Raw genomic sequence first — 20,055 nt, 5'->3', positions numbered from 1 at the left:
AATTATGGTGTCCTATCATTCACCAATGAAGATGCTGGTTTAAAGTCACTGAGAATGGCTTTTAAAAATGCTTAACTATTTTATAGTTTTCTAGTGTAACAAGTAGAAATTCTGTCCTGTGGCGTGTTTTGATCAAATATCAGATTAAGTACCCAACTGGGTATGTCTGCGACATAAATATCTGTTGTTGCAGAGTGGCATTGCACTATGAGAAATTCCTATAAAAAAATCTTAATCTTAATACTAGTTTATTGAAAGATGGAAGATCCAGATGGATTAGGGACTCCAATGCTATATCTAAAATGAGATGGAACATGAATATCCACAGTTTTTGAAAAATGCTGAAGGATATTCTGTTTCAACTTCTGTACTAGTAAATATAATTATTTCAAAGCTTGTAACAATCTTTGGCTGGCTTGACTTAAGATTTATAAACACATAACTTTTGTATTGTTTTCTAAAATTATGCCTATTTTGAAAATGTTGAAGAAATATAAATGCATTTCTGTTCACTTCCCTTTTTAGATGGCCACACATTCCATGATCATAGCACACTCTCTTTAATCACATTTTGTTTGATGCTTTAAGTTTCCTTTGAGATTCTGTAGCCTTTGATGTAGTATCCCTTTAAGTAACTGCATTTTTAATTTGTTCTACAGTTTGTTGACTTTATTTATTTGATTGATTAAAAGAAGCGCACACACGAGTAAGAAGTAACTTGCAAGTATCTTTTTCTGAACTCACAAAAGCAATTAATCTTCTATGTAACTGATCCGGTGGCCCTAAGGTAAAATCGTACCTGCTTTGATCTGAAAGTTGTACCTTTTTCAGTGATTGGCCCCTGTAAAGTCAAATGAGGAAAACAATGACCTTATTCGTGGCAATCACACTGGATTTAACATAATCCTGCATTATGCTACTAATCATCCTCTTAAGAATGATGCACACTAAATAAACTCAATTCAGATTTTATGAGCTAAATCATGTAAGCTATGAAATAAATGTAAAGCTCAAAAGTTCTGCAAAATATCACTAGTACAATGTATAAAACAGAATGAAAATGATCTGCAATGGTGCACTTGCCCTTTGTAAGAAATATAAGTCTTTCAGATTTGAAAGGCAAAATTCTGTTTGCTGCAAAGAAAATCCAATAGGTTTTGTACTATTTTCAACATCAATGCATTGATTAATTTCTCTCAAGCAGAGAATTAACAATCAGTCAAAAAACAGAAGATCATCAAACTGAAAGAGATTAATTACGAACTATTAATTACAAAATGAAGATTTTCAGACAAACATGATTTTGGATTCACATCTGGTACACCACACAGATAAATATATTATTTACATGGAGAAGAACCAGCACAATTATGGATTAATAATCCATTGCTCAGGGTTAAAAGACCTTCATAATGCACAATCATCAGTACGTGCAGATTATCAAAGTCATTTGCTATTTTCAAAGATGTGACCATCAGCAATTTGAGGCAACAAAGAAATCTGATTTAAGATCAAAAGACACTGAATACTTCTTCAATTGCAAGTGAGACAAATTAATTCAAAATTCTTCATAGCCTAATTTCTCTGTTTGTTTGGACCTGTCCAAACAGCAGTTGTACATGATAGTATTCATTTTTGATTTGAAATGTATAGTCATTTCTAACTGTTGGAATGGTTTTGTTGCTCAGATCTTCAGAGCATGGTTACCTCATATTTTGCTTTATTTCTGGTTTAAGAGTTCAGAAATTTGTTACTTAAAACCCTGGAAAGCATTTGCAAGTCATTAATGAGTTGATTCTGTCCTCTCAATCTTGCAGTAAATATCCAATCTTACAGCACAGTGATTTGAAAAGCCTTACTGAGTTCTTGATGCCCTTATCTGCACTCTGCATGTAGTTTTTCTGTCTCAGTAAAATTTCTGAGCACTTTATTTGTAAGCCTGAATGGATATTGGCAGTGTATCATATTAGCATATTAAGCTGATTCCAGATTGATAAGCAATGATAATGTTAATGGTGAAGTAATGAAAGTTTAGATAGTGTCTGCTATGAAAAGTCAAATGCTGGAAATGGCTGCTCACCCACAATAACCTGTGAGGTAGTTGAGTTGCCATTCAATAATAAATGTGAGAAGGTGTTAGCATACTGATAAGAATTTGTGCAAGATACGATTTAAAAAAGTGACCATGGTAATCTTGCACACAAGGCTAGTAAACTGTTATTTGATTCTTCTGCACCACACTTAAATCCTGTGAGCAACTTTGGCTATAGGATTTGCAGAAATATGGCATTCACTATGAGTGAAAGATGTGTGTTTATGTGTCACTCAGAAATCTGACAGGATGGTACCAAAATAATTCTCCACAATAATTTATCTTCTGTGACGATCCCCCAGTAATCCTCTTGAACAAGAAAACCAGTTGCACCCATTAAACATTGGTCAGTATGGATTTTACTTATTTTATTACTTGATACAGTTCATCCTGAGCACATGCCAGCAACATTGGCAGGAATCCCAGACTCCTTTGGCATTGATACTCCTCGTTAAGACTTGGAAACTGATTGTGTGAAGCGAAGCTGCATTTGTGTTTTCCAGAAAACTGAATCCAAAGATGTATATCCTGTGTTTGTCAGAAGGTGACAATCAATTGGAAATTGTTGATCAAGTCCAAGACAGACAAATTTTGTCACTTTTATTGGTTGATCTAACAGACAGCCTGTCGTCTTGGTTCAAAGTTGTTTCGTAGGAGGATCAGTGGAGGGAATTAAATTTGTGCTTGATGCCTAGAAGTAAAATGGGACACGAATATTTATTTGTCATTCCAGCTTCTTTTTGGATCCCCAAAATTAAAAAAAGAATGAAGATATGTAGGCTCTTATTTTGTGGAATACATTAATCATTTTAGGAATTATAGGGTAAACTGTTCAGGGTTGTGTGCAACCAGATGGAACCTTATGTATTGGTATCTGAATGTTGCTTTCCGGTTCTGACAACTGGCAGAGGGACTCTAAGTTGCATGTTTGAGGAACCAATTGTCTGGTTCAGGTGGATGCCCTGGAAGACTAAAAAAAAATGCTTAAAACGACATCCACTACAATTCTGGCATAGAACAGGAACTGTAGATCCAGCTGCAAAATTCAGAAGTTCTGCATCACTTGTATACCACAAAAATAGGCAGGTATGAGTTGAATTTCACCTCCTCCCCCAAATTTATTTTCCTAACCTATCTGAAGAAACAAAATCCAGCTAACCAATGATTAAATCAAATAGTTATTAGAATATTTAAATAATCCTCAATCCACATGGTCATACTCGTATTGTGCAAACTGATGATAGTGGCGTAGTATTTTGGAACACAGATCTGGTGCCAGGATCTCTGGGGAGGACATCAGTTCATTGTATATCCTAGTCCCAACTCTTTCATTTCATTGTGAAAAATGTTGAACAAATGCTATATATTTCTTCACTGCAGATTGTGGGGAAACTGAAGGCTGTGAGGAGGAAGAATCATCAAAGCTATTTCTACATATTACTAACAACTGTCATCAAAATGTTATTTTCAAAGACCTGTGAGCAAATTCTTCCACTTGCTATTTCTTTTTTTCCCTGTGGATGACCCATGATATGGACAGATTCTCCCTCCAATGTAAATCACATTCCTCGAAGGGGAGCCATGTAATCTTATTAGTGAAGTGATAAGGAGAAATATAAAAGGCAAAGAGGAGGAAATTTCCCAAACTCTGACAAGGAAAGTGATTTTTTTTATTTGTCCATGGGTTGTGGGCATTGCTGACTGGGCCAACATTTATTGCCAATCCCTGAGGGCATTTAAAAGTCCAATCACATTGTTTTGAATCTAGAGTCATATATAGGCCAGACCAGGACGACAGATTTCCTTCTCGACAGGACATTAGCAAATCAGGTGGATTTTTATGACAATTGACAATGTTTTCGTGCTGATCATTTGACTTTTAATTCCAGATTTTTATTGAATTCAAATGTTGAATTCTATGGTAGGATTCTGCTATGGTAGGATTCAAACCCAGGTCCCCACAGCATTACTTTGGGTCTCTGGATTACTAGTCCAGCAACAGTACCACTATCATTCATAAATGTGGTACCATTCATTGTCCTTTTTGTAATGAATAGTCTTGAGATTTGGAAACAATTAGTAAAAGCATGTCATTACTCTGGAATGAACTCCACTCAGTTCGTTTAACTCTTGGGTAAAGGTTTTACAACTGTGGTCCCTGCACTCCATATAGTTAATTATATGAAACCATATTAAATGTCACCGAGTAAATTGTCTGTTAATCTAAAATCTGGAGATTCAAGTTGGATTTCAGGATTGGAGCACATAATCTAGCTAGACAGTTCAGCATAGTACCAAAGGAGTGCTGCATTATTAGTGGCACTGTTCTTTGAATAAAGCTGTTAAATAAAGGTGTCCCTAACCTGTTTCAGTGATTCAGATAGATGATCCTATGCCACTAAAAGAGGAGTTGGGGACTTCTTCTGTTTTCATAATCAACAATTGCCCCGTCATCAAAATTATTTTGAAAAGATTATCTTGTTATTTATCTCATTTTTTTTGGCGGAAGCTTGCCATGTACAAAATCATCACTATATAAATTCAGTTTGTGAGTTTATTTTACTGTGCGTAAGTCTGGAATTAATCCTCAGCACTCTTTATACTGCATGGTTTGAAAGACTGAATTCCCAAATACAAGTGATATTCCAAATACCATGCAGAGTTCAAGTGCTCTAACATCTAAGTTTATAATCCAATGATCGCAAAGCATCCGATATTGCGAATTTGTATTGAAAATGCTTTAATATTGAATGGGTAGCTTTGCGAATGATTAATAATCACATTAAAAATCATCCACTTTCCCATCTTCAGCTGCACAACAGTATTTTAAATTAATGTATAAAAATCTATATTAAAGGCTATGGGCCCTGAGAACAATCAAGTAATAGTAATGAAGGCCTTTGCTCCAGAACTAGCCATGCTCCTAACCAATCTATTCCTGTATAGCTGCAACACAGGCATCTTCTCTACCATGTGGAAAATTGCCCAGGTATGTCCAGTCTACAAAAGGAAGGACAAATCTGACCCAACTCATCAGTCTACATTTTTATCATCAGCAGACTGATGGAAAAGTGTCATTCACAATGCCACCAAGTGCACTTAGTCAGCAATAACCTGAACACTCATACTTAGTTTGGGTTCCACAAGGGCCCTCAACTCTGAGTGTGTGGGAGAGAGAGTGGTTGAAGGTGTGGGGGACAGAGTGGTCAAGGGTGCAGAAGGGCGAGTGGACGAGTGTGTAGGAGGGAGAGTGGACGAAGGTGCAGAAGGGAGAGTGTGTGAGGATGAAGGAGAGGTAGGGAGCAAGGGCATGGGACAGCGAGGGTGCGGGGAGCGGGAGGGAGCAAGGGTGCAGGATAGTGAGAATTAAATACTTAATCTCCAAGATGTAAAACCACCCTTTGTCTTACAGTCTTGAGTTGAAGAAGAAGTATTTCACAAAACCAAATTCTGCATATATTACTTTAGGAGAATTGTAATATGTTGATGAATGAAATAAGTTAATGATCAGAAGATTTAACCTTGTAATAGGGAATGCAGATGCATGAGGTGACTGTAAGGAAGTCTGTGAGTTGATCGAGAGGAAGAATGTGAGGTGGCTGGTGAGCTCATTTTATGAATACAGATGGACTGATGGAGTCTTTAATCTGAAGATGCTGGCAGCATTTTCTAGCTATGTTTAACTCTGATCCCTTGTTATTAATTTCTCTGATTTCCTTCTTCGATTTTTATCCCATAGATCTTAACTCTATGAAGAAGAATCTGCGAGTAATCTGTCCCAGTACTTTTCCTGTGTTTATTCAAAAACTGGCTGACACAAAATTGCAGCTGGAAGTGATTCTCTTGTTATTATTTTACTGTTTGTTTGTGAAAGCTTCTCAATACCCCAGGATAAGCATTGCCCTGCTGGAGAATCCGCTATTTGTGAAGCAATGGGTGTGAACCCACATCCTATCACGTTGTAGCAAACTTCTTAATCTGAGTTGAATTTTCTTTTAGCATTTTTAAATACATTGGAAGTGATTGTCGTGTAGCAAAGGAAGCCTGACACAACAGAAGCTTGCCATTAGCATTCACAGGAGTGAAGCAGAGTGCTCTTTGATGTTGCAGAAGTGAACCTTCATAAATACTTCCTAAACAGGCTCTAGTTCAGCCTCCTCCTGTAAAATGTACCCAGCTGCTTCAGTCACATTGACTTACTTGTGATATAGATAGATTGTATTTATGAAGTTACTTTTCCAGTATATATACAAGTTGTAATCTCCTCATTTTCCAAAAATGGTTTATTGTTCAGGTATGTGCATCTTAATGGCTCAAAGTGGATGCAGCATTGTTCTATCACTGAGGGGGAGCCATGGCCCATTGAAGTTATGGCCCCAGTGTAACTTGCAGGGTGAGCTCATTTCAAATGTGCAGAAGCATGCAGTCTATATAATTACGGTGTGCAATGTATCAGAGACGATGGCAGAGAGAGGATTAGGTGGAGGACTGGAAAACTCCTGCAGCATCTGGATGTGTAAGGAGAGAAACCAAGGGTATGCAGCAAAATAATATTTCTAACCCCTATGTGTGTATATGTGTGTAAAACCTATTTGAATATGAAATATAGGGACCTGGATTAAATGCATTCTTCATTTATAGTATTTGAGAGGATAGTTCATAACGTTCCCTTACAAAACAATTGCCTCTTTAATCAGATCTTGAGGCATCGGGCAGGATTTTCCAGTTTCCCACCCAACCCCGTGGCGTGTTTTCCGGTAGTGGAGGTGACCGCGAGATCTCCCAGTCCCACAGTGTCTGTGGTATTTTGCGTGGCTCACCGTCCCACTGCCAGAGACCCATAACAGAGGCTCACCTTCAGCAGCACTGGAAGATCCTGTTAGCAGGAAATAGCAGAAAATTCTGCCCATAACCGAGAGCACACAGCATGATCTGAAGATTCCACCCAAGAGTCCATGCAGATTCCCAATTGAAACTTCATGAATATACAGAGAATTAACAAAATTGTTCGAGAACATTGTCCACTTTGGAGGATGTGAAAAATCCAAAGAATATATCACCCTGTGATAAATTATAAAGATAAGAGTATGAAGGCACATGAAGAGAAATCTTTTCTGCCAAAACATAATGTAGATTTCAGAAATAAGTTATCAAGGAAGACCATCACAGGGGTTATTGGATATTTCCGGTAATGGTAGGAGGGTGTCAAGGAAGAATGGTGTATATGCATTTTTCTAACCCCTTTACGATGTCTTCCCAAAATATCACAGGATTCTTCATGTATAATTAATTGCTTAGAACTTCTGTAAGTTATTATACAGGCAAACAATTTTGTGGCAGCATCATCCTACAAGTGATAGTGGTATTGTTAGTTCAGGCAGAACCAATAGTCAGAATACCCTGAGAACACTCTGCCTTTTCAGTAGTATCATGGGTACTTTAAACATCCATCTCAGGTACATCAATCACAGACAGAACTTAACATCTGAAGGACAGTATCTCTGATAATATTGGAGCCCTTGTATTGTACTGAAGTGTAAAGCTAGATTATTTGTGCAAGTCTGAAGGAGAGCTGAGACTCATTGTGGTGGCATCGCACTGGGTTGAGAAATCTATCATTGTGGTCATTAAATCATTTATTATTTAAAGGTGGTAGTGGAAACAGTTGTACCTGTTAGACTTCCTGCATTTTTACTGGACACCTAATTCTGCACATTTTATAAGTATATAAAAAGGAAGAGGCTGGCTAGGGTGAACGTTGGTCCCTTAGAGGATGAGAAGGGGGACTTAGTGGTAGGGGATGGGGATATGGCAGAGATCTTGAATAACTTTTTTGTTTCGGTCTTCACGGAGGAGGACGTGAATAATTTGCCGGATGTTAGAGATGGAAAGGTGGTAGGACTGGAGGGTCTCGATGACATTATTGTTACTAGAGAGGTGGTGCTCGACAGACTGGAGGGGCTGATTGTGGACAAGTCCCCAGGACTGGATGGAATGCATCCGAGGGTCCTGAAAGAAATGGCGGAGGTGATAGTGGATGCCTTGGTGGTTATTTTCCAGACGTCGCTGGATTCCGGGGAAGTGCCGGAAGATTGGAAAACGGCTAATGTTACGCCGTTGTTTAAGAAGGGTGCCAGGCAAAAGGCGGGGAATTATAGGCCTGTTAGTTTAACGTCTGTTATAGGTAAAATGTTAGAATCCGTCATCAAGGAGGAAATAGCGAGGCATCTTGAAGGGAATTGCTTGGTAGAGCAGACGCAGCACGGTTTCCTAAAAGGGAAGTCGTGTCTGACAAATTTACTGGAGTTCTATGAGGATGTGTCTAGGGCGGTGGATAGAGGAGAGCCGGTGGATGTGGTCTTTCTGGATTTTCAGAAGGTGTTTGACAGGGTACCTCACAAGAGGTTATAACAGAAGGTCAGGGGGCATGGAGTTGGGGGTAGGGTGTTAGCGTGGATAGAGGACTGGTTGTCAAATAGGAGGCAGAGAGTGGGGGTCAATGGGTGCTATTCGGATTGGCAGATGGTGACTAGTGGAGTGCCCCAGGGGTCGGTGCTGGGGCCTCAGCTATTTACCATTTATATAGATGATCTGGAGGAGGGAACCGAGTGTAGGGTGTCGAAATTTGCTGATGACACCAAAATTGGTGGAAAGGCAAATTGTGCGGAGGGTGGGGAGAGTCTACAGAAGGATCTAGATAGGCTGGGCGAATGGCCAGGAAATGGCAAATGGAATTTAATGTTGGTAAGTGTGAGGCGGTCCACTTTGGTAGGAATAATGGTAGGAAGGATTATTACTTATGTGGAGAAAAACTGCAGCAGGCGACGGTGCAGAGGGACCTCGGGGTCCTTGTGCATGAGTCGCAAAAGCCCAGCTTGCAGGTGCAGCAGGTGGTCAGGAAGGCGAATGGGATGCTGGGGGATTGAATATAAAAGTAGGGAGGTCTTGCTGCGGCTGTATGGGGCGTTGGTGAGGCCGCAGCTGGAGTACTGTGTGCAGTTTTGGGCGCCGTACTTGCGCAAGGATATTTTAGCCTTGGAGGGAGTGCAGAGGAGGTTTACTAGGCTGATTCCGGAGTTGAGGGGGGTGAGCTATGAGGAGAGGCTGAATAGATTAGGCTTGTACTTGTTAGAGTTTAGAAGAATGAGGGGAGATCTCATTGAGACGTATAAGATGATGAATGGGATGGATAGGATAGAGGTGGAGAGGTTCTTCCCACTCAGAAAGGACAGCAGGACTAGAGGGCATAGCCTCAAGATAAAGGGGGGGCAGTTTAGAACAGAGTTGAGGAGGAACTTCTTCACTCAAAGGGTGGTGAATCTCTGGAATTCTCTGCCCGTTGAAGTGGTGGAGGCTGCCTCGCTAAATATTTTTAAGACGCGGGTTGATGGGTTTTTGATGAGAGAGGGGATTAAGGGTTATGGGGAGAGGGCGGGAATGTGGAACTGAGCCATGACAGATCAGCCATGGTCTTATTGAATGGCGGGGCAGGCTCGAAGGGCTAGTTGGCCTACTCCTGCTCCTATTTCTTATGTTCTTACATATGATTCACACCAATAGAAAAACTAAGCACAGGTTATCAACTGTGATTTGTAATGCAAGCCTAGTCATTACAGCACAACAGAAGTTCATCTGACTGATCAAACCCATGCCTGCTCTCTGTTGAGCAATCCAATTGGTTTCATTCCCCCACTTGATCCCAGTAGAATTTCAAGCTTATTTTCCTCAAGAGCCCATCTGGTTTCCTTTTCAAAATCATGATTTGCCTTTGCTTCCACCACCCTTGTAAGAGGCTTACAAGTCATTACCACTTGCTATATAAAAGTTCTTCGTCCAAAATTCATCCCTCCCTCTTACTGCCTGTTTACTATACTTACTCTTTAAAAGGCAGGAAAAGAATTTTGGGTTCCCTTTTACATTAACTACTGTTGTATTTCCATATTTTCTTTGTGCAATTCCTGTTTTCCTCTTCACTTTCCATCTTATGTTTTTGACCGGGTTTTAATTTGAAGAATTCCTCTGTCACGCATCATGCTTCCTCTTTTTTTGCTTCAACACATTCTGTATCATCCTCACTATCAAAGGAGCCTTGGCTTTGTTTCTTTTGACTTTCCCCATTTTGGAATTTGGCCAGTCTGCACATGAAACATCTCCTTCTTAAAGATTGCCATTATTCAGTAACATTTTATTCTTATTAATACTTGGTTCCATTTTACCCTGGCTAGATCTCCCTGATCCCATTGGAGTTAGCCCTCTTCCAATTTAGAAGTTCAATTTTAGATTGTTTGTTGTTCTTTTCCATTATTAACCTAAACCTCATGATACAATGATTACTCTTACCTAAAAATACTCCAGTAAAACTTGAATCCAAGAGATGTTTTGCTTCTTGGCACACATTGTCACAATTTAGCATTCCGAGTCAGAGGTGTAATCTTGGCCAATATAAGTGGACTTTAATAGTTGCTATATAGTCACATTTACATTTATAATTTGAAAAGGGGCTCATTTGAACTTTGTTTAGCTTTCTTTGTATTGTTGATTTTAGTGTTGCAAGATAAATTATATGTCAAAAATATTTTATATTAACCAACACAATATGCTACAGTTGTAGACTACACTGTATACAAGGAATCATCCATATTTTCTATCTCTTTCACAAAAATGCAGAATGTTTTTGTTATATGTCCTCCTCCAGCCCCTTTCTCCCAAAACTGCACAGTAATGAAAATTGATGATAATTTTTATGTTAATTTTAAAGGTGAGCAATAATCCTTTATCTTCCTTCTGTTCGCCTTCTCCCCAGAGTGTTTTTTGTATTTTTGCAAAGTGATGGTAATTATGCAAAGTCCCAGAAGGGGAACATTTTTTACCTTCATACACAGAACCTGCTGTGCCACTTTCTTTATGAAGTGATTTCTGCCTATTAATGGTCCTTTTCTAATCCATTTCTGAGGCACAGAGAATAATTCTGCTGTTTATAGTGAAGGTGAAAGTTATCTCGCTATGTATGTAGAATATTGCTGTTTGAACTTATCTGTGAAGGTTTATAGTCAGGAGATCTAATTCTCCGTGCTGCTGCTTTACAGGAATTGCAGAATGGAATTGGAAGCCAGCAAGCTGTTGTCACATCTCTGAATGTGACTGGAGAAGAGATTATTGGACAGTCATCAACATCCGACGGTGACATCCTCAAGGAGAAGCTCAGCAACCTGAACAGACGTTGGCAGGAGATCTGCAGACAGGTGGATGAGAGAAAGAGAAGGTAATCCTCATAGCTTTCCATCCATATTTTATTGCTGGACTGTTCTTGATATGCAATAACTAACCTTTCCTTTGTTCAAACTGCAGTAATGTCAGATTTGAAATAGAGGTGACAAAACCTAGATTCTCAACATACTTGAAACAAAGTAAGGTCATTCACCAAGAATTTCCACAGGAATTTTCCCGATCAATTGCTGTAAGTGCAGTGGAAAATTGGCAGGTTGTTGCATTTCAGCAAATCTTTTGTCGGAGTTGTGGCTGCCCAACAGAACAACCAGCAAGGAGATTCCCAGAAATGTCTATTTGATGATGTTCTAATGAGTTTCTGCATTGTAGCAAAAACATTTCACCAGCCTTTATGACAAGAAAATTGAAGTTCTTTATTGTTCTATTTAGTTTTTTTTGATGTGGAATTTTTAATTATCTTTACTTTTAAGTTTTTAATTTTGATGTGTGAAAAACAAACCTTTCCATATTAATTCACCTATTTAATAGGGAACTATAAGCAAAGCTTGAGGGTGCTAATTTGTGTGGGTTATTTGTGAAGTGGCTAGCATAGTGGGTCAGAGTATTTAGAAGTGGTTGCAGGGGATATTTAGGCAGAGAAATGCAGAGAAAGCCTGGGACTTCAAATAGCCCTAGCCTCTCACACTCATTTGTCTGTGAAGTTCCTGCATGACCCAAACCAATAGCCCTGAATACGAGCCAAGTTCAAGTACAGGCATTTTTTTTAAGTTGGAGTGCTAAAATTGATAGCTGCCAATATTAACCAAAATACCTAACAAAGTATATGGGGCAATTCTGAGCCCACATTCTCTCTCTGCAGGAATGGCAGCATGTGCTCAAAATCCACAGAACGCAATTCATGCTGGTGTGTTTCCGAGTTCCGATCTTCCCAGCCCCTCACCAGAGAAGTGGTGTGAAACACACCTCAGGACTACAGAATGCTCATTTTAATACATTAGCATGTCATTAGGGCGCATTCTTTCCAAGACATCTCCCTCCTCACTGGATATTCAGCGGGTACTGGTGTGCAATCAGATCAGCACCATTTACAGCAGGTCTACAGAAGCATGAACGTTGCACCTTCACCTCTGAGGTGATTTCGGAGGTGAGCTCTAAGGCAGCCAGCACCATCCACACTGTGCATGGCTCAGGGGGCACTAGAGAGGACTCGGGGGACACAGATGAGTTCAGCTCAGGGCTGGGGATGGGGGTGGTCCCAGAATCGCCATTTTGGGAAGATAATTTACCTTCCCTTAATTTAGGGAAAACCCTTGCTTTAAAGGGGTTGTGAAGGCCTGTATGAAGGCAGCTCTTCCCATGCCCTCCCTCCTGGGTTCCTGTCCATATTGCATCTTTCTTAGTGGAGGCTGGTAAGAGGGTAGAAGGGACATAGCACTGTCATTCTCACATTCCACAAGGATGAGATGTGGTGGTCACATTGGTCGTCCCCAAACCTGGTGGCATGAATAGTTAAGGTGGAGGCTCTATAGGTGCACAAAGTGACATTTAATTCCAAACATTCGAGACAAAATAGTGACATAGCTGCAATAGTGCCTATATTCATCCATGCCCACTAAGTGCCCATAGGTTCTTAATCTTCCTCACCCTCCCACTAGGTCTAAATTTCTCCGCGGGACCCATACCTGAGGCTGGGGCAGCCTGCTGACTTCCACGCACTCTTACTTGAGATGACTTTGGCAGGCATCTCCTTGACCTTATGGCTCCAGGCCTGCTTTCGGGCAGCACGGATGTTGGACTGCTCCCCCTCCTCCCCTTGGTGCCTGGGGCTGGAGGTGTGTCGCTCACAGGAAGGGGGGTGGTGTCAGATGGGCCAGAGAAGCTCAGGGTCTCCTGTTTGGAGGGCCCCGGGCTGTAGTCCCGCTGATCCCTTTTCCTTTGGGTTCCTGAGGGCCCCTTTTGTCCTCCGTGGGATTGTATGAGAAGCTGGAGTGAGATCCAGAAGGCCTACTGTTGTCTGGCACTAATGTTCGTGGATTCCACTAGTGGCTGCACCATGCAGCCGAAGCCTCACACCATAGTATGGACATCTCTGCCATGGAGTGAGCATTCTCTAGCTGTCAACCCCGCAATATTGGTGTTTTGGTGCACTGTGGTGATGGTATTATCTCCTCAGAGGGAAAGCAATGGGAATTTTCCAGTTGGACTGCTGTCACCCCTTTCTGGGACTCATGTCTCTGCTTTTGCAGCTCCAGCTGTTATAGGATGAGCAGGCCCTGGGGCACATCGTTGGCCTGGGACTCAGCACAATCCTGGGTGCTGGCATGATTCCAAGTGCCAGTACCCTGGGATGTCAATGCCTCCACCTGCTGTGGATTGTCAGCTGTGAGGTTTTCACCCGTGAATATCCCAGATGCCTGCCTACTTACTTGATCCACAAAGATGTGAGTATCTGCACTGGTGCTGGGTGCAGGAAACAGCTGTGATGTGTCTTCAACAATGGCATTGGAAAAGTCCCCCTCTGAGCTTCTGGAGTTTGGTGGTCCCAGGGGGCACAAAAATTGTCTGGCCTGTTCCAGTGATCAGTCTGCAAGAGAGGCATGTGGCCATATGTGTGCTCTGTTGTGCACTCTGTTTCACGGAGACAAGGCTCACTGCTGCTTCACTGGATTGTGCTCTACAAACAGAGGGCTTCTCAATCCATCGAATGGACCAGACAGTGGCCTCAGGCAAAGCTAGGGGAAATGGGGTCTGCTTCCTGATCAACACCTCATGGTGCCTAGATGTATCAACACTGGCGAGTTTCTGCTCCCCAGACCTAGAATAACTGAGGCCAAAATGCCACCCCTACTACTTTCTGACAGTAGTTTACATCCCACCCCATGTGGATGTGAAGACGGTGCTGGACGAAATATACACCACTATGAATAGCCTTGAGATGAAACATCCTGAGGCCTTGTTCATCATGGCCTGGGACTTCAATCAGGCCAAGATCAAGAATGTACTACCAAGTTACCACCAATATGTCTCCTGCTCCACCAGAGGCCACACTTTGGCAAAACAGACAACAAGGCTGTGCTCCTGCTTCTGGCTTTCAAGTAAAAACTGAAGCGGGAGGATCCATCAAAGAAAGTTGTGCAATGTTGGTTTGAAGAATCAGATGATCTCCTATGGGGCTGCTTGGAGTTAGTGGGCTGGTCAATATTTAAAAACTCTGTGACCAGCCTAATGATTACGCCACTACAATAACTGACTTCATTAGTAAGTGTGTAGAAGCCTATGTACCAAAGAAGCAAATCTGTGTGTTCCGCAACCGGAAACCATAGATGAACAGAGATATCCACTGCGTGCTGAGGTCCAGGTCTGAGGCATTAAAGTCAGGCAACACTGACCTATAGCCACATACGATCTAAGGAGATCAATCAAAAATGCCAAAAGATAGTACCGGACCAAGCTAGAGTCCCAGGCCAGCCACACCGACCCCCTTCAACTATGGCAAGGTCGGCAAGACATAGCAGGCTACAAGATGAAGGCATGTAAAATCACCAGCTCCAACCCACCTTACCTGATGAGCACAATGCATTCTACACCTGTTTTGAACAGGATGTCAGCAAAAGCGTGCCCTCTACCCTGGAAGCCCTGGATGAACCTGTATCTGGAGTCACCATTGCAAATGTCAGAATAGCTTTCTTGAAGGTCAACCCACAGAAAGCAACTGGCCCGGATGGGGTACCCGGATGTGCATGCAGATCCTAGGTGGACCAGCTGATGGGGGCATTCAACATCTTCAACCTCTCTTTACAACAATATGAGGTCCCTATCTGCTTCATGAAGACAACCATCATCCCGGTGCCTAAGAAAAACCAAGCAACGTGCCTTTTTGACTATCGGCTGGTGGCTCTGACATACATTATTATGAAGTGTTTTGAAAGGTTAGTCATGACATAATACAATTCCAGCCTCTCAGACTACCTGGATTCACCACAGTTTGCCTACTGCCACAACAGGTCTACAGCAAATGCCATTTCCCTGGCCCTGCACTCAACCCTGGAACACCTAGATAACAAGGACACCTATGTCAGATTCCTATTTATTGACTACAGCTCAGCCTTTAACACTATTATTCCCATGAAACATCTCCAAACTCTGTGGCCTGGGCCTCGGAACCTCCCTCTGCGACTGGATCCTGAACTTCCTAACTCACAGACCACAATCAGTAAGGATAGGCATCAACACCTCCTCCACCATCATCCTCAACACCGGTGCCCCAAAAAGCAGTGTTCTCAGCCCTCTACTATACTCCTTGAACACCTATGACTGGCCAAATTCCTCTCCAATTTAATTTTCAAATTTGCTGATGACACCACTGTAGTGGGTCAGATCTCAAACAATGACAAGACAGAGTACAGGAATGAGATAGAGAATCTGGTGAACTGGTGCAGCAACAATAATCTCTCCCTCAATGTCAACAAAATGAAGGAGATTGTCATCAACTTCAGGAAGTGTAAAGGCGAACGTGCCCCTGTCTACATCAATGGGGACAAAGTAGAAAGGGTCGAGAGCTTCAAGTTTTTAGGTGTCCAGATCACTAACAACCTGTCCTGGTCCTCCCAAGTTGACACTATAGTTAAGAAAGCCCACCAATGCCTCTACTTTCTCAGAAGACTAAGGAAATTTGGCATGTCAGCTATGACTCTTACCAACTTTTACAGATGCACCGTAGAAAGCATTCTTTCTGGTTGTATCACAGCTTGGTATGGCTCATGCTCTGCCCAAGACTGCAAGGAACTACAAAAGGTCGTGAATGTAGCCCAATCCATCACGCAAACCAGCCTCCCAACCATTGACTTTGTCTACACTTCCCACTGCCTTAGCAAAGCAGCCAGCATAATTAAGGACCCCATGCACCCCAGACATTCTCTCTTCCACCTTCTTCCATCAGGAAAAAGATCCAAAAGTCTGAGGTCACATACCAACCAACTCAAGAACAGCTTCTTTCCTGCTGCTGTCAGACTTTTGAATGGACTTACCTTTCATTAAGTTGGTCTTTCTCTACATCCTAGCTATGACTGTAACACTACATTCTGCACTCTCTTGTTTCCTTCTCTATGAACAGTATGTTTTGTTTGCATAGCGCACAAGAAACAGTACTTTTCACTGTATGTTAATACATGTGACAATAATACATCAAATCAAATTAAATCAAACATGGAGAAGACATCAGCACATTAGATGGGATATGGAGGGAACATTGTTATCTCACTTGAAGAATGACAGCTCATGCATTGAGGATTCTCTCATACCTCTGCTGCCCCCACTCACCAGCAGTGCAGGCATGCTGTTCCTCCTCCCTAGCCAGCTCAAGGGCCTGCTCCTCCAAGCATATGAGGGTTTGCAGTTTGGGCATGATCCAATTGGCTGCACCCACTAACGCCTGTTGTTTCCTAGTTTGTCCTGAAATGACACAGATAGGGAGAGCATATGCCGGCATGTGGACACGTAAGATGGTGATGAGCTGTGACAGGCGTGGGGCTTGGGTACGAGCTGGAGTGTGCGGAGCATAACAGCTATTGGGGGAACATGGTGATTGTGGGAGGGAGAGAGGGACCTGGTGTTGGCAGAGACCAAAGTGGCAGAATGTGATAAGGATTGGGTTTGCGAAGAGTTCCAGTGGGAGAGTGGTGGTGTTTCATTTACCTTGGCTGAGTGAAGGGGATCATTCATCTTTTTCCAACAGTGCTGACCCGTCCTCTTCTGTAGTGCACGCACTGACTGTGGCTACCGTTGCATCCCAGGCGGGGGTGATCATTCTGGATGTCCTTTCCTGGACCATGGGTATAGGGCTTTCTGCCTCTGCGCCACTCTGTCGAGCAGTCGGGTGAGGGCCCCCTCTGTGAAGCACCGTGCTGGCTTTGTGTCTGCCATCCCTTGCAATTGTCCCGGAACAAGTTTTGGGGAACTGTTTATCTGGAGCTCCCCAGTGTTTGTAGCAGTGAAGTCATTATTTAACGAGTGAATCAGAGGGGAGAAACTTGTGGGAATAAAAATGAATTCTGATGAGCTCTAAGTTTAATTGTATTAATTGATGAGCTTTAAGTTTAATTGAACAGCATTCCATTATAGATGATCTGGAGGAAGGAACCGAGTGTATGGTGTCGAAATTTGCTGATGACGCCAAGATTGGTGGAACGACAAATTGTGCGGAGGGTGTGGAAAGTCTGCAGAAGGATCTAGATAGGCTGGGTGAATGGGCCAGGAACTGGCAAATGGAATTTAATGTTGACAAGTGTGAAGTTGTCCACTTTGGTAGGAATAATGGTAGGAAGGACTATTACATACATGGCAAAAAACTGCAGCAGGCGATGGTGCAGAGGGACCTCGGGGTCCTTGTGCATGAGTCGCAAAAACCCAGCCTGCAGGTGCAGCAGGTGGTCAGGAAGGTGAATGGGATGCTGGCCTTCATAGCGAGGGGGATTGAATATAAAAGTAGGGAGGTCTTGCTGCAACTGTACAGGGCACTGGTGAGGCCGCAGCTGGAGTACTGTGTGCAGTTTTGGTCGCTGCACTTACGCAAGGATATTTTGACCTTGGAGGGAGTGCAGAGAAGGTTTACTAGGCTGATACCGGAGCTGAGGGGTTGAACTATGAGGAGAGGCTGAATAAACTAGGCTTGTACTCATTAGAGTTTAGAAGAATGAGGGGAGATCTCATTGAGACATATCAGATGATGAATGGGATGGATAGGATAGAGGTGGAGAGGCTCTTCCCGCTCAGAAAGGACAGCAGGACTAGAGGGCACAGCCTCAAGATAAAGGGGGGCGGTTCAGAACAGAGTTGAGGAAGAACTTCTTCACTCAAAGGGTGGTGAATCTCTGGAATTCTCTGCCCATTGAAGTGGTGGAGGCTGCCTCGCTAAATATATTTAAGACGCGGGTTGATAGGTTTTTGATAGGCAAGGGGATTAAGGGTTATGGGGAGAGGGCGGGAATGTGGAACTGAGCCACGACAGATCAGCCATGATCTTATTGAATGGCGGGGCAGGCTCGAAGGGCTAGATGGCCTACTCCTGCTCCTATTTCTTACGTTCTTATTAGAATCTTGTTTTATACGGGAATAGTTAATAGAAGAAATTTATTTGGCTTGTTCATAGTTTAGTTAATTTGTTCACTGTTAGTTTGATAAATAAATTCTTATGTGTTGGTTTTAGAGTGAGTGGCAGGGATTTATTTTGTACTTAACCACTAGAAGTTGCTGAAGAGCAGGTCACACCCCTACACACATGCTTTTTTACAAATTATAAGGCAAGGTACTCCTCTTTGGGTGTTTCAGTGTTAGTTCTCAGAGGGGGGATCAACCTCCGCTTTGTAACAAGTCTTTGTATAGGAATGATATGGCAACATTCTTTAACTGTTGATTCTAGCTGGGGGAAAATATATCAATCATGACAAGGGTCAGAGTTACAAGAAAAGCTAAGGCAGCTGTCACAACTGTGTAAAAGGTGTTTCCTCAAAGTGGCCAGTGAGCTAAGAATTTGTGTATACAGTCATATACCAGAGTTGTTGCAATATTCTGTCCAAGAGATGAATATTATGCAGGTCATTAAGTTAGTTACTTGTAGTTTTGTTACCAGGAAGTCAGTTTCTGTATTGGTGGAACGTTTGGAGACTTCATGATGTTGCAGTCTTCATTTCTGAAGGCACATGTGTTGATGCCCTTTCTGTTGCTGTTGTGCAGTTGTTGTCATGTCATGCAGACAGCACTTAAAGATTAAGATAGGGATACCTATATGACTGCTTTACCATGGGGTTTCTCACAGCTCCCTTCTAAATGTGGTGTTAGGCACAAGTTGATTAGCCACATTATTATTGTTATTTGCTGGACATTATCTTTTTACTTCTTTTTTGACAATCACTCTCACTTTTAAGATGATGTGGAGATGCTGGCGTTGGACTGGGGTAAACGCAGTAAATGTTTCACAACACCAGGTTAAAGTCCAACAGGTTAATTTGGTAGCACAAGCCACTAGCTTTCGGAGTGCTGCCCCTTCATCAGGTAAGTGAGAGTTCTGTTCACAAACAGGGCTTTTAAAGACACAAACTCAATTTACAAAATAATGGTTGGAATGTGAGTCTTCACAGGTAATCAAGTCTTAATGTTGCAGACAATGTGAGTGGGGAGAGGGTTAAGCACAGGTTAAAGAGGTGTGTATTGTCTCCAGCCAGGACAGTTGGTGAGATTTTGCAAGCCCAAGCAAGTCATGGGGGTTATAGATAGTGTGACATGAACCCAAAACCCCAGTTGAGGCTGTCCTCATGTGTGCAGAATTTGGATATCAGTTTCTGCTCAGTGACTCTGCATTGTCGTGTGTCGTGAAGGCTGCCTTGGAGAATGCTTACCCGAATATCAGAGGCCAAATGCCCGTGACCGCTAAATCTCACTAATTGTCCTGGCTGGCTCTTTAACCTGTGCTTAACGCTCTCTCCACTCACATTGTCTGTACCTTTAAGACTTGATTACCTGTAAAGACTCGCATTCCAACCATTATTTTGTATATTGAGTTTGTGCCCTAGTTGCGAACAGAACTCCCACTCACCTGATGAAGGGGCAGTGCTCCGAAAGCTAGTGGCTTGTGCTACCAAATAAACCTGTGGACTTTAACCTGGTGTTGAGCGACTTCTTACTGAGTTTCAAGATGACCAGTTCAAGCCTGGAACCATCCTTTCAGATGGTTTCAGGAG

At 42.3% G+C, this 20,055-nt stretch overlaps 1 protein-coding gene across 9 annotated transcripts in view; it reads left to right on the top strand.

The window, feature by feature from the left end:
* The window catches only part of dmd (dystrophin), a 1,714,977-nt gene that overhangs the window by 1,177,063 nt on the left and 517,859 nt on the right, over positions 1-20,055 (top strand). For all 9 annotated transcript variants that reach the window (XM_080203928.1, XM_080203931.1, XM_080203930.1 and 6 more), the window contains one exon: positions 11,179-11,354. In XM_080203928.1, coding sequence (XP_080060054.1) covers positions 11,179-11,354 — 176 coding nt within the window. The remainder of the gene's footprint in view (positions 1-11,178; positions 11,355-20,055) is intronic.

This window comes from Carcharhinus amblyrhynchos, chromosome 15 (genome assembly GCF_965287045.1).
Source record: "Carcharhinus amblyrhynchos chromosome 15, sCarAmb.v2.hapA, whole genome shotgun sequence".
In the NCBI taxonomy this organism is placed as follows: Eukaryota; Metazoa; Chordata; class Chondrichthyes; order Carcharhiniformes; family Carcharhinidae; genus Carcharhinus; species Carcharhinus amblyrhynchos.
The sequence above is the reverse complement of the archived record's forward strand: the minus strand, read 5'-3'. Positions and strand labels throughout refer to the sequence as shown.